At 39.1% G+C, this 15,330-nt stretch overlaps 1 protein-coding gene across 2 annotated transcripts in view; it reads right to left on the reverse strand.

The window, feature by feature from the left end:
- Nucleotides 1-7,182: 7,182 nt before the first annotated feature.
- LOC100219050 (macrophage mannose receptor 1) overlaps nucleotides 7,183-15,330 on the reverse strand; it is a 33,209-nt gene continuing 25,061 nt past the window's right edge. For both annotated transcript variants that reach the window (XM_072925468.1, XM_030264587.4), the window contains 7 exons: nucleotides 14,558-14,790; nucleotides 13,239-13,404; nucleotides 11,813-11,965; nucleotides 10,208-10,324; nucleotides 9,776-9,943; nucleotides 8,660-8,695; nucleotides 7,183-8,274 (listed from right to left, as the gene is read on the reverse strand). In XM_072925468.1, coding sequence (XP_072781569.1) covers nucleotides 8,075-8,274; nucleotides 8,660-8,695; nucleotides 9,776-9,943; nucleotides 10,208-10,324; nucleotides 11,813-11,965; nucleotides 13,239-13,404; nucleotides 14,558-14,790 — 1,073 coding nt within the window. In that variant the 3' untranslated portion in view covers nucleotides 7,183-8,074. The remainder of the gene's footprint in view (nucleotides 8,275-8,659; nucleotides 8,696-9,775; nucleotides 9,944-10,207; nucleotides 10,325-11,812; nucleotides 11,966-13,238; nucleotides 13,405-14,557; nucleotides 14,791-15,330) is intronic.

The raw sequence follows: 15,330 nt of genomic DNA on the forward strand, positions 1-15,330 counted from the left end.
TGACAAAAATGTTGGAAATAAAAGTGACCATATTTATATCCCCAAGAGGGGCAAGTCTGGTGTGTAAACAAGTTTCTGAAATTGAGCCAGGAGAATTCCTGTCAGTTCTGTATCTCTAATGATAATAAGCTAATGTTCTTTGCATTTCTGCAGACTTTTCAATTTTAAGATTTAAAAGCAATTACCTGATCTTGATAATGCTTTTATGAGACAAACACACATTATTACTTTATTAGCAAGGGAGATGGAGGCATACAGTTTTTCATTTGCCATGTAATGAGCTGCTAACCAGAACCACCAGTGAATCACTCACACATTCTCTCTCTGTTGCTAATATTATATAAACTGACCCTAATGTCATGTGTGATGATAAATGCCTACCTGGAACACTGCTGTGATGGTCCTACAAGACTAGAGAGAAGGCGGGGGGGGGGGGGGGGGCGGCGGGGAAGGTAGAAACAAAAAGAGAAATTGAAGAAAATTACCATTATTTTACTAGTTCGGCTTCACTTACAGGTCAAACAAAAGAAAAAAATATACATACAACCTTAAGCTAGAAAAAGAGACAATTTTAGCTGGAGAGAGAAGATCAGGTCTTTATCTCATCCCTCAGCTAAAGAATTAATGATGCCTCTAAAGCCGTTCCCTCTCATGCCCAGGGCAGCCCATTCCCTGGGGCCCAGGCCGTGCCTCCCAGGGCCTCCTGCTGCGTCCTGCTGGGGCACAGCCCGGACACCTCGAACTCGGGGATCCGCGCCTGCCGAGCAAAATCTGCCCCCGCCGAGCCCCAGGGGCGGCCCCCGGCTCCGGGCAGCGGCTGCGGGCGGGCCCTGCGTGCCGGGGCTCGGCCGGGCTGCGGCTGTGCGCGGGCCTGCCCGCTAGGTGGCGCCATCGCCGGCCCCGGCCCCGGCCCCGGCCCCGGCCCTTCGCTACCCTGCCCTCCTCTACTGTGCACCCCCTTCTCTGCCCTGATCTTCTCTTCCCTCTCTTCCGCTCCCCTGCCCTCCGCTCCGCTGCCCTGCCCTCGCCTGCCCTGCCCTCCTGTACCTGCGTCACCGCCATTCCCGGCTCCCCGGCAGGCTGCGAGCCCCGCACAGCCCCTCTGGGTGCCTCAGCTCCCATGGGGGCGGCAGGGCAGGCTTTGCAGCGCGTGTGGGGCAGCGGGGCCGCTGCTGGCGGTGTGAGGGGCGGCCCTGCAGCCGGGACGATGCCCCGCGCCGGGGAAGGCTGCGGGACCTGGAGCCCGGGGCTCAGCGAAAGGGACCGAAGAGGGCTCAGTGTCCCCTCGCTTTGGGGCGCTGTTCCTTTGTGAGGCTCGGACGCCAGCGTGGCTACCCTGGCGGAGGGAGAGGATGGCCAAGCCACCGAGTCAGCCCAGGGCAGGGCTGGAAGGGAAATCCGGGTCCGGCCCCTGGTACCGCGTGGGGCTGTGAATATCTCCCAGCCTGGAGACCCCACAAGCCCGCAGGGCCAGCCAGTGTCAGACTCGAGGCTCACACCAAACCTGGGTTCTTTCATTGTTCACAAGATATGCTCTCCAATGTCTCCAATGGCCATTCCTCAGCCCGATAACCAGAGCAATGGCAGGCATCTAGAAGTACTCCAGGATGGGGAGGATCCTTCTTCACTTGCTTTGCAGTTACAGGAGGAAACACTAAAAGCTTACTTGTCAGCTGGTCTTCAATTATGCCCTATCCTCCGTGCGTGGGTTATGGAATATTGGGAAGCCAATGCCAACTTTTCATTTGAATGTCAGAGTGGGAAAATATTTCTCCATTTTGCAGCTTCTGTAGAAAGACCTGGAACCTGACTCAGACAAAGTCCAGAATAATGTAAACCATTCAATTTCTGTTTCTATTAAAAAAGAGATCAAGTAATGAAATTAAACAATTTCTTCTGAATATGTAGCAAATTACGAACAGCAAGGGAATATGTCGCAAGTTACGAACAGCTGGGAATTGCAGAAACCCACTAGTGAGCAGGCAAAACTAATATTTAGTTAGGAAAAAAAAAGTCTTGTTTGGTTGTGCTTGAGTGCTAAATGAACATAAACTGTATCATATGACAAATTTCAAATACTCGTTCTCAACCATAAAATTTGCAAAATATTCTTAAGTGTTTAACGAAAGTGCTAAGATTATTACATGAAGAACTTACATTTAAATATCTTTCTAAATTTATCTTCTAAATTTCTATGTGGTAGATAGAAAGTTTGGGAAATTGAGTGAGTTCTGAGTTCTCTCTTAGAGAATCCTACAACCATATGACAAATTAGGTAACGGCAGTCGCCAGTCCACTTTCCTTGATGTAAAAAGAGGTACTAAAAAGCTGTGGTGTAATGCTTTGATCTCCTTCTAACGTTTCAGTTTTGAACTTAATACTAAAATCACAACAGGGAAAGAAAATTAGAGGGGGAAGAGAGGTTCTTGTTAAGAGAATGGTTCAAAGATGTGGCAGAAAAAGTTCAGACCAGATATTAGGAAGCATTTCTCTACCAATAAGGTGGTCAGTCACTGGAAGAAATTTCAAAGAGGTGGTCAATGCCCTAAGTTTAACAGTGTTTAAGAGGTATTTGAACAATGGCCTTAACAACACTTTTTTCAGACCTGAATTGATCAGGCAATTGAATTAGATGGTCATTGTAGGTACCTTCCAACTGAAATAATCTAGTTTACTCTGCTCTGAAATAGAAAGGAAATAGCCTAGATATTGGTGGTAATCATCACTGCAAGTAACTGGAAGCAGTTGGCTGCTAAAAGATATCCTGGATGTATTTTGAGGGGTAAAAAGCGAGTAACTGGCTTTCCTTTGAAAATGTTTTTAAAAAATAATTGTTGAGACAGAATTTATAAAAATGGCAAGGTTTGGTAGAGTAAAGAGAATAAATTGGGGAAACGGAGAAGAATGTAACAACAGTAAGTTAATTTCATAGAATTTCACAGAATCCTAGAATGGGTCATGGGCAGGCACATCTTCCACAGACTAGGATGCTTGAAGCTGCCTCCAGCCAGGCTTTGAACACTTCCAGGGATGAGGAACACTTCCATGACTTTCTGGGCGACCTGTTCCAGTGTCTCAGCATACTCACAGTCAAGGATTTCATCTAATTTAAACCTGCACTTTTTAAGTTTAAAGTCATTCTCCCTTGTCCTATCACTACATGATCTTGTAAAAAGTCCTTCTCCAGCTCTCTTGTAGTCTCCTGTAGCTAAGGTGCTCTAAGTCTCCCTTAACCTTCTCCAGACTGAACAACCCCATCTCTCTCAGCCTGTCTTCATAGCAGAGGTGTTCCAGCCCCTCATCATCTTGGTGTTCTCTGGACTTTGTTCAGCAGGTCCGTGTCCTTCCTGTGCCAGTGACCCCAGAGCTGGATGCAGCACTCTGGGGTCCCACCAGAGAGGAATAGAGGGGGAGAATCACCTCCCTTTCTCTGCTGCTTGTACTTCTGGTACAGCCCAGGACATGTTTGGGTTTCTGGGTTGCAAGGGCAAATGGCCGGCTCATGTCCAGCTTCTTATCCACCATCCCCAGTCCTTCTCAGTAGGGCTGCTCTCAATCCATTCTCTACCCACCTGTATCTGTGTATTTGTGCAAACAATTTGAAAATTATTTGTTAATCCATGAGCCATTTCTGATCACTTATTACCAGTGGAACATGGCATCATTTGAAACCATTAGGAAAATAATGCTGTATAATTTAGGAATGTTTCCTACATTGCATGAGGACAGCGTGAACAGAATGGTATTGCGAACAGAAATGGGGCTTACAGAAATTAAAAATAAATTCTGTCCAGATATAGCTGAACTAAAAATTGAACAATTCTTGGTAAACAGCAATTATCAGCTTAGTATCAAGATCATAGCTACAGAAGGAATTAGATGGGAGAAATATAAACAGAATATAGCCAAAGAAGGTGGAGTGGTTTTATGGCAATCTTTGAAGAGTAAGAGAGGGAATTTTTAGCAGCAGTACTCTGTATGGGACTGAACAGTACTTTTATTCTCAGTTTTTCTACTCTATGTATCAGTGGTGGAGACAGAAGTGGCAGAGCCCTCATTTCTGATGCTCAGCACAGCTTAACCTTCCTAAAGGTTCATAGGTGCAAACACATCAGTAGCTGCTCGGGGAAACAGTTTGGTGTGCATTAAACACAGAGATTGTATCAAGATTATGAGCAGACACACTTCACTGATTTTTCACCTGTCCTGGTACTAGCTGAAGTGTTTGTGGAGGTACCAAGGCAGATGCTTGCCTTGATAGTTCATTTGTAATTTTGTAGGAGCTTCTGTCTGTGTTCTTCACATTTGCTTAAGAAATGCTAGTCTGCAGCTCAGTCTCCATTTTGAATTAGTATGGAAAATAAAATCAACAGATTTTTTTTTTTAGTTTGACAGATGCTTTGTTTTCAAAAGTAACAATTTTCAAGCCAGGGGGAAAAAAACTACCATAAATTGTTTTGATAGCAGTTTTCTGAATAGCCTGGAGCTATTGATGAATATAATCAACTGAAAGCTATTAGTGTGTTTTGTACAAAATTGCATATCAGTTAAGAACTGGATTCTGCAGAGCTCATTTACTGTGAGATAATTGTTTTAGGCTTTGTGTCAGAGAGAGTCTAGAGTTCTCTTCAATCTCTAGACCAGATCAAATAATTGCACCCTAATGTGCATCCTTCTGTGCTGACCACAGTGATGACCTTGGGTGAGTAGTTTAGCAAGATATGGCTGCATTTTAGATATCTAGATACCTACATTATTTCAGATTAATTCCATCTCCTTCAGGCGTCTTAGATAGCCTATGTATGAAAGAGATTATGTTGTCATTGCAAGTGATAATAATTAAAACTGGGGAAGATTGGGTGCCATTTATTTATGAAAATTAGAAGAAAAATCCCACATCACACACATTAGTATGAAACACATCAGTGCTTAGGTGTCTTCTCCACTCTGAATCTAATTTAAACAGCAGCATTCACAATAAGCAATTGTGTAGCTATTCCAAGCACTGAAGTGACAGGACAGTGATTTTAAATACACAGGTCTTTTTGGAAAGAAAAGAGAAACATGAAAACAACCTACTTGAGCAGGAACACTGGGATTTGGGATTAAACATGGAAAGGCATAAGGGCCTTTTTTGTTTTGTGGAGTTTAACCAAGTGCAGCCCAGCCCTCTTCTGTGTCTGAGCAATGTGTGAGGTGTGTGGGCAATGTCTTACTCATATCCACTGTCAGTTCCAAATGACAAATGCAGAAAAGTCTGAGCTCATATGCATTGATCGCTTCCCTAGTGGCTGTTCAGTTGTTTGAGAGACCAAAGACTGAATGATGTGTCCTTTCCCTGGCTGTGCTGTGCCACACTGCAAACAGCAGCTAATGATGACTGTGACTGCCAGGTGTGAGCAGATCTGGTCAGGGCTATGGCTCTCAGCTCCTGTCCCCAGGTGTGAGCACCACTGCACTGTACTCACTTGAGTTTTAGTGCTGTTCTCACTACAGTGCTCTCTGTCTTTCTGTAGGAAACATTTTGGATCAGGCTCTGGTCTCTCAGTACCTTGCAGGGGTATCAGCAACATACTTCATGTCTAACCTGTGATCCTGTCCAGTTTTTGTGCAGTCATGATGTTCAGTCCAACTACAGAGTAGCTAGACATAAAAATATACACATATCAAAATATTTTCATGTGATAACACACAGAGCTGGTATTCAGAGCAACCTGACTGTTGAACTCTCCATGCTTCCTCTGTGGTGGTGATACCAGCCAGGCTTCTTCTCTGAAGGTCCCAGGCTCTGCTGAATTTGGTCACCAGAATACTTCCGTTACAAACTCCCAATTTTTATAGTTTACTTACAAATACCTTTAAAATGTAGTTTTTTCTATTGTATGTTTCCTTTTGTCTTTTGAGAAAGGTTACTTTATCAGATTCACTAAGTTGGGCATAAATACAGTAGGACCAGCAGCATGTATCATTTGCAAACATAGACCAGGGAAAGTGCTTACCTTACTAACTCATCCAAAGGGCAAGCAGAACTGTGTATTCCCAGAGATCTGTAGAACTTACCAGGAAACAATTTTATCTCTAGTCACCTCCGTGGGAAGCAGGTGTTGTTTTTCTCGTTTGCACAGTTTTGTGCAAAGCTCTTACAGCTATTTCCTATTTCCTCCAGAAAATGGCAATGACATTCTTTATTGCAAGGAGTATTACAGGACTTACTCTAGTAACTTAGGGAACTGTAATCTGAAGGCTGTTATCTCTGGGCTTTACAGTGTTCAAATGACATAAATTGTAAAATAGACTTTTGGTTTACTTAATTTTTAACTCTATTTTAAATAACCTGTGGATGGGAGTTTTGTGTTTGGGTTTTTTTGGTGGTTTGATTTGGTTTGGTTTGTCTTTAACCAGGTCTTTTATGTATGGCATTACTTGGTTAAGTAAGAAAAGGAAAGACATTCTTCAAGTATCTTTCTGTTTCTGTGATTGATGAGTGTTTTTTACCAGCTTAACTAAAGGTGTAGAATAATGTATGTCCATCCAGCAAAGGAGTGCTGGGGAAAACTGAACTCTCAGAAGCAAATGCTACTAGAGGTGACCCATGTTTCAAGATAGCATCTGTTAAAATATCTGTACTAAGTATTCATAGAGCAAGGGGGTACTTCCATTCTAACTATCAATAACATTTTTAGTTAGAAGCCTTTATTTCTTGATGGATATCTATAAGAAATGTAAATAATAGAGGTAATTCAAATGTGTTCTCAAGCTGCTCAGGCATAGACACAGAAGTCCTGCTGCAGAAACTTATTCCAGGTATTCTCTTGCAGAGATTTTTAGTGTGGCGCCACATCTTTTTATCAGTCAGAGACTGTAAGCATGTGGAGTGAGTGAGAAATTCTGACAGAAGGGCCAAAGAAGGAATCTGTTGCTCAATACATTCATTTGGTAGAAGCCCCTCTGCCTCAGTCCTGCTCCTCCACATGGCCTTCAGTGAGCCTGTTAGTGCCACATGCCCTCTTGTGGCTTGGGGAAAGGTGTTTCCATTTCTCAGGAGGGGGATGCATGTCTTAAAATACCCAGAATAATAAACTGCCCCCTGAGGCAAGCCCTGCTACTGTGTACAATGGAAGAAAAGCTGAGAAGGGTCTAGGCAGCACCTTGTCAAATGAAATCACAACAAAAAAGAATGAATGTATTTTCAAAAAGTACATCAGTGATTTTATATCTCTGCACCAAAGAATTACAGAATGCACTATAGGACAGCCATTCATTATACATGCTTGGATTTAGAAAGGGGCAGCTCTGCACACTAAAAGACTCATTACTGAAATAAAACCCGGTGGAAAGGTCATCTCCTGGTTTATCTTTATTATTAATTTGAACTTCAGAAAAATAGAGGTATTTGCAGAATACTAGAATAGTGCAAAGCCATAGGAAATGGCATAATTCAAAAATTCAGACTGGAGGTAAAATTAAATGGGACTCTTCAATTTTTTTACAATTTTCTATTTTTCTTTTTTTATATATAAACAAATAATACTTAATGCACAGATGCAGGTATCATAATAGTTTTTACGTTAATGAAAATATAGTATCATAAACTATGAAGCTGAAAACTTGAAATGGGCAGTGTTTCATAGGTTGGACTTGATGATCTCAAAGGGCTTTTCCAGCCTAGTTAATTCTGTGATTTTGTGATTCCCATCATAGTCTAGATACCACTGAAGTAACACACAAGGAAAAATAATTTAAAGTCATGAGTAATGACTTCTCCTGTGTGTAAAAAGGGAGAATTTCTACACGAAGCTAAATAAAGTATTTTTTACATCATAAATATCTGTCAGACTTTCCCCATAACATCTCTGGAGCCATCTTTTCAGCCATGCCTATTTATATAAAAAACACATATACACTCCCCAGACTAAACAACTCTATAACACTTTGGAAGGAATTTCCAAAGATGTATGTGTATTTGAGAAGAAAGGAGACTATTGTCTGGGGAGGAAAACACAAAGCTGGGGTAAGATTTCACTGATTTATACCCTGGTTTTTGATAGTTGAATCACGTGGGCATTTGGTCAGACTACATGTCTGAATGTGTGTCTTTTACTTGAATATCCACAGTTGCTTCTGATCCGCTCATTCTGGTTGAAATATGTGGCAAGTTTTGTCTTTTCCTCCTCAAGCAGAAATAAATTATACTTCCAGCTCCAACTATAGAAAGGGCTAGAAGAACAAACAGCCAAATGATGCCAGCAGAAAGTACTTTTTCCATTTTCTTTTCTGTAAGGATATACAATGGAATTACCTCTGAGGTTAAAAGATTCCAGAATCTAGTAATAAATGAGACTTCTATAACAAGAAAGCAAAAAAATTCAATGTGCATGTTTTTCAGTTTTTCAGTTCAGCATGTGCTTTGTTTTTTTTTTTTCTTTACTAATACCAAACAAAATATAATTAAATCTGATCAAAACCCAATATTAAAAATATAAACATAAAAGTAAATCAATATTTACTTCAGGATAACCTCTATATACTATATTGAGATAAAGAGTAAAACTTTATGGACTTTTTATTTTTAAACTCTCTCAAAACAAATACTCTGAAATTATGTAATTATATTCCTGTTTTATTTTAGCATGCTCTGTTTAAAAGGAAGTATGCTTACCTGTATTTTCTGCTGACATTTCTTTGTTTTCAGGAGCTTTTGAAAGGGAAAAAAAATGTTTATTCTGAATGCTTAAAAAAAAAGGCATTTCAAAGTTCCTAAGTACCAGTGTTTCTGACAATTCCCTCTGAATTCATGTGTTGGTGGCAATCACTCTTGCAGATCTATGGAACTAAGCGTGTGTAAAACTCTAGCAGGATGATTGGGTCTTTCATCCTAAGAGCATCTGACTTCCTCAGTCATGATACCCAAAATAACATGTAGAGACACATTCCTGTTATTTCAAAAAGTGTTTGCAAATATGTTTATTTCTGAGAATCTCCCCACAGTATCCTTAGTCATTTTAAGGTATTTTCTGAAACGAGGTCTTGAGTGTTAGCAGTGCGTCATGAGCATTTTATTTGAGCTGAAAAGACTTTTCTATTGTTGTAGCCCTTTCTGTGAGAGACAATTGTTACACGTGGATGTGGTTCCTATGGTAATTGCTCTTCCTGAACTTAGCATATAATAAAAAGGTGAGCAGAAATATGAAGTTTAACCAAATAAAATGTCCGTGTTCTGCATTACTTTGATTTAATCTCAGTTGGTAATCTAATTTATGCATTTTCTTACAGATGATAATTTTTCTATCAGGATACTACCAGTATTTTATTAAACATGATTCTATCATACTGTAGATAAAGAATGCCACAAGAATGATTGCCATGGTATTCCTGTAATCCATCAGATCAGTGGTCAGTGAGGAAAGGAATCACCAATTCCAGCATTTCTACAAGGCAGTTTGCATTGCACTCATCAGAACAAGATTTTGTTTGAGATTACATTCAGCTATAATTAGACAAAATGTTGCTTTTGAGCTTAGCTTTCACCTAAACTCAGGGGCCTGAAGTATTTATGATGGCTGCACAGGGCTGAACCGGGCTGATGGTAGTTCTAGAGGATGTAGGGGATATTCAGCCTCTGAGAAGGCAGCTGGAAGCTGTGTGGGGCTTGTCAGAATTTAGGCAGCCATTAGAGTCAATTGGTTTTGCACACAGAGTATTTTACATTTGTGTTATACACTGAAAATATATTATTAGACATTATTAACCTTAACATATTAGAAACACTACTTACTTTTAATTTTTTTACAGATATATCCTTTTTTGAAAGAACAGATGTTGGCATTCCAGGAGCCGGACAATGCACATAGTTCTCCACAGTCTTTAAGCCTTCGGTTTGATGGTTCTCCCAATTGCCAGTTGACAAAATCCATTGCAGATTTATCTGTCCATACCCACTGTCCTAATATTAAAAATTAACATGTATGTATAAAATACATGGGTCTAGAAAAATAGAATGAGTTGTAATGGAGAAAACAAAAAAATATAAAATATGAATAGCTAGTTAAATGTTTCAAATATAATTTTAAACACATTTAGGCATATTTTGAAATAAACTTTATGTAATTTTTATTTATATAGATGTACTTTCAAGTGTACAAAATTGATTTCTTTTTAACATAATATGTAATTTCATTTGATAGAGTAATGTGATAAAAGATATTACCTCTGTCACTTTTCTTTAGCCCTACCCAGAAGTTCAGTGATTTTCCATGGAGTATCTTAATGGTTTCTGACAGAAACTTTGTTTCACTATAGTCTCCTACCGATACCAAATCAGCACCTGAAAAAATATTAAGGAGCACATCTCAGTGGGTCATTTTCTTAGACCTCAAGTCAATAAACACATAAAATATATGCAAAAGTATATAAAAGAGACCAACTCTTCTATATTGTTCACTAGTTTTGTTGTGGGTATTCACTGTATGGTATTTTTTTTTTTTTTTTTTGAGCATGACTGTGTGTTGTATGGATGCAAATCTGCAGAGAGATACGGATTTTCTGAAATTTTCTGATTTTTTTTTAGTCTTTGCTGTTTTAGAGAAGAACAATTGCTCTCCTGCAATACTTTTTGGACAGGCCCAACTACATCCCAGATTGTGGTGTTAGTGAGCTGAAACAGGTACATGTGATGTAGTAACCACCATGCCTCTTGCCACTACACCTCTGTCCCTCATCAGTGGCTGGGCAGCAGTTTTGGCAGTGCCTGATGATAACAGGTTAGGTAGGATGTGTCAGCAGATGGAGGTTGCAGTCCAGAAGACGTCCAGAAGTTGATTTATAGTTGTCATATGCCTTGGCATTGCAAATACACAATACTGTGTTGGGAACATAAGGAAATGACCACTTTCCTGGCCTGGCCAGTAGGAAACAGGCAGGCAAAAGTGTAGGAATTTAGAACACAGAGCAGTGTCCAATTGTAACCTCTCATCCTGGTTATTAGTATAATGTTTACCTTCTGTAGTAGTTATGTGATTTATCTTTCTACAAAACTACTCCAGGAATTGTACAGCTGTTGTCATACAGCTGTAGAGCAAAATGACTTTACAAAGCCTTTTTTCTGTTTACTCAGTTACAGGTCAGTATTTTCGGATAGATGAGGAAGTACCTTTAGAAATGCATAGGATGTTTCTAATCATTACTCACACTGAAATATGTGTTGCATTGCACCAGTTCTCAGAAATTTGGAGCAAAGTGTCTTTTCCCTTCCCTGGTGAAGGCACTGCTCTTCTTTTCATGTGGGGCGGCATGGGTCTGTTCCAGAGCAGGTGAGCACACCCAGCTGGTGTGTTTTACTGATTCATGAAATATAAACAGTTCCTCCATCTCATTTGTTGTCCAGCCACTGCGATCCACTTAATGAACTGTGCCCTGGAACTCACAAACTATCCTATGACTTTGTGTCCCCCAGATTGCACTGCATGTGGACTCCCTTTTGCTTGGGGAAGAGAAAGCAAATGCTGCAGCCTGTGCCTTAGTGGGTCTGTAAAAGTGTTTATTTCCCTACCTTTTTTTTTTTTTTTTTTTGCAATAAAACTAGTAGGAATTTAAAGTTTTTGAGGTACTCATATTTCACCTGATATATGAGATATGAGAAGCTGCTGTCTCCGACAAAGGTTACGTCTATTGTGTAAAAGCAGGCTCAGAAAATCAACCAAAAAAAAAGCATTAAATGTGAAGTTTTAAAGCAACTTGAGGTTTACTTAACAATATTATCCATTATTTTATGTGTTTAATTACATCATAGATCTTTCTAAGACTAAACACTCACCTAGTCGGGCACATTCCTCATGAGCTTGAGCCCAACTTCTTTTCTTGGAGGCCTCAAAGTAATAGCAGTGACCAGAGAATGGTATCCAAGATTTGTGTCCTCTTGATTCAGGGCATTTTCCAGGAAGTTGTGGGGGCTCAGTAGGAGCCATTACTGATAAGAGATCAGGTAGATGGAGTCCAGCTATTTTATATAACTTGTTTTTCTCATTATACTAGTATGACAAAACTAAACTACTATGCTAGGTTTGTAATCTTAGAGGAAACGAAGCCTTTTCTAAGAAGAGCCTTATAAAATCTTAGAGTAGCAACTGTGATTGTGAATGAAAGTGTTGGTATAATTAAGCATAGCTTGCAGGACTTTTTATTAAACTGCATCCTGAATACATTCCATAGTGACTGATATAATAGGAAGATTTGGATGGGTAGATAAATGCAGATGGTATGTAAATTATATATTCTGCCAAATTACCTTTTCTTCTTGTAAGCCTTCTACAGTTGCTTTCCCCTAAGAAATACTTAGCTCTCAAATGATATTTCCAGCATCATAAAGTGAAAAGAGACATTATATACGAATTTTGAGGGTTTTTTTGTCATATTAACACATCTTAGAACATAATTTGCTGTGTGATTTAAATTTGCTAATGATTCAAGGTCTTCCATAAAGTTGAAAAATTCAAGAATATAGCTAAATTTTGAAATAATATTTATACTTATTTCCATATAAATTATACAAGATTGTGCTTGGAAGACTTTCCAAGCGGTTATTTACTTGATCTTTGTGCTCACAGGTGACGTGAAGCTGATATATTTCTTTTGACAGATATTAGTCCTGTCTGTTCTTAGCAAGCTGTAGTGATGGTGATTTGCTGATCTCTCTAGAGTATTTATTAAAGACTTTTGTACTGATAAAATTAGAAGGCTTTCCTTGCTGTATTTAAATCTGTTACCCCATTCCAACTCATATCAGACACATAGAAAAATTAAATTCCATCCCGTAAGACTAATTTTTTAATATTTAGTATTTATAGTATGATTTCTCATAGTCTTTTGGTTTCTTAGTCTTTTGTCCAACTCCAATCTTTTCTTTAAATTATTGTTATCCAGTGATCTGAAAACCCAAGCTGATGGAGAGGCTTTTCAAATTTTGGTACCCCAAACTGGATACAGAATTTCTTATAATGCCAAATAAAACCAGAATTTATAGCAAGTGAAATACTTTTCCTATTAGGATGAATAGTTAAAAAAGTGAATATTCAATTCTTTGGTTGTTAGGCTTTTGGTAATTACTATGAATCAATTAACTTTTGGAAAGAATTCATGTCAAATCCTGTCTTCCTGTATACTGGTGTATTAACAGAGTATTTTCCCAGTGGCTTATTGCACTATACAGCCTCTAGTCAAGATGCATGCATGGAGTTACTCACCATCTGATTTTTTACAGACAGAAAAGAATTTTTCCTCGCAAGAAGCTGTCTTCCAGGTGCCATCAGTGTCTAGGTAGACACATGCTAACGTCTGCTTTGGTTCTCCACTGGCCCACTTGCTGTAAACTAAACTCCACCTGTCAATCCACTGATACTTGCCATTGGTCTGAAAGTAAAATCTATGTGGTAATTTCTCATTTGCTTACAGTGACACAGCTACTATACAGGATCCTCAAGCGGACTCTCACATAACCTCTGTAGAATCATCTGCTTACTAGTGCTGCCTCTTAGCATGTAAATGCTAACTGGCTAAAATGTACAGCATCTGTCATCCACAAATGTGAACACCTCCAAAAAATATCTAACATTAATTCAGAGCATTTTTTTCAAGCATTAGGAAATGGAAGGGGGGAAAAAAGGGCAGGCATGAGAAAAGACATAAAACTAGTCTTATCAGATAAGATGCCATGTTGGTATGACCACCCAAACATCTGCATGGAGAATGGGAGTGTGTGTGGGAGTGCTGTTAAGCAGCTCTGATCACCGTTGCTTTTGTTGTAGTTGTCGTGACTGTGATTCATGATGAAGAGTGTAGCATGTCAAAACACACCTACCATCCAAATGTTCACCCTCTCCTGTCATACAACTGATGTAGACATCTCACAAACACAAAGGATTATTTTTCCATAATATTCTAACTTCTAATGGGAGCAGTTATGCCAAATGCATTTTCAAGTTTAAAAAAAAATCCAGCCATGGTCAATATGTACCATATGATATAGCCTCGATAGTCCCTTTACTAGTATTTACCCCAGTTTCTGTTCACAGCTCTAGTTTGCTATTGCTACTATAAATAAGACCACTCTAGTAAAATGTGTGAGCATAAGCACACATATAAAAATTGTTCCACCTCAGGCATCAGGTGTGTGATCTCTGATACCTTGTCACTGATCACTGCAGTACATAACACATGGTATGAGGGCAGGATATACATTGTGCCTGGAATCGCTTTTAGATTAAAATCAACTCAAAATGTAGGAATTTTTAAAATTTATATCTGAGATACTTTAAACTACTCCAAACAACGCACTACGCTGTTGTATACTGGTTTTACAGGAACATTTCCTTGTGATAAAGGAAATCTCTACTGTATGAGTCTTATTTGAATATTTCCAGTGCAAATGGCTGTTACATTGATGTAACATGCTGTTTTCAGCACTACACTGGCAGAAATCCCAATGGGCAACAAGAAGAGAGCATAAAGTAAAATCAGGTTGTGTGTCAGCCTGACTGCGTGTATGCAATGCCTTTGTTCTTACCATGTTGCTGCTAAGACCAATCCACAGAGGCTCTCCATATTCATCTGCAAGTAGGAACAACAGTGCCTGGCTATATGGGTCTAAAATGCTGGCAAGTTCTGAGGCATTGTTATTGCAGTTTTGGTGTGCTTCCTCCCAATTCATCTTCAAATGGATGACAGAATAGCTAATCCCATTAGAAGGGTCAAAAGCAAAGTCCAGCACTGTTGCTGTTGATTTAAAAAGTTCAGGATCTGTAGGAAAAAGGAAAAAAAATAGTCCCATGAGCAGTTAAATCTGGAGTCACATATTTGACTTGAGCAATTTAGTAACATCATTATTTACAAACCTAATATAAAATTACTAATGGAATGGACCTTCTTAGCTGTTTATAATTAAATATAACATCAAAACAACAGTTCTGATAAAAGAAATGTATTTTCAACTTTTGACAATTTTGAATCTGTAAATCTGTAAATGCACACATAAAATTGCAGAGGTGAATTTACCCCATCATTCAAAAATAACTCACCTGTCCTGCCTGCTTTTAAAATACTCTTTGCAACTTAATGACTATCAGGTTTATATGGATAAGTGTTAAGTTTACTAGTTTTGATAGATCATTATGAACATATGTAATTAAAATTTTTTTGGGCTTCAGCTATTAAATTACACTTTTAAAAATAAAATAATTTTCTTTTCCTATATTCTGCTATGTTTTCTCAAAAACATTGCTAAGTAACACTGGGAAGCAGGATGGGGCCTTCGATTTTACTGATCCTTTACCTAAAAAC

The sequence above is a fragment of the Taeniopygia guttata genome, chromosome 2, assembly GCF_048771995.1.
Source record: "Taeniopygia guttata chromosome 2, bTaeGut7.mat, whole genome shotgun sequence".
Lineage (NCBI taxonomy): Eukaryota > Metazoa > Chordata > Aves > Passeriformes > Estrildidae > Taeniopygia > Taeniopygia guttata.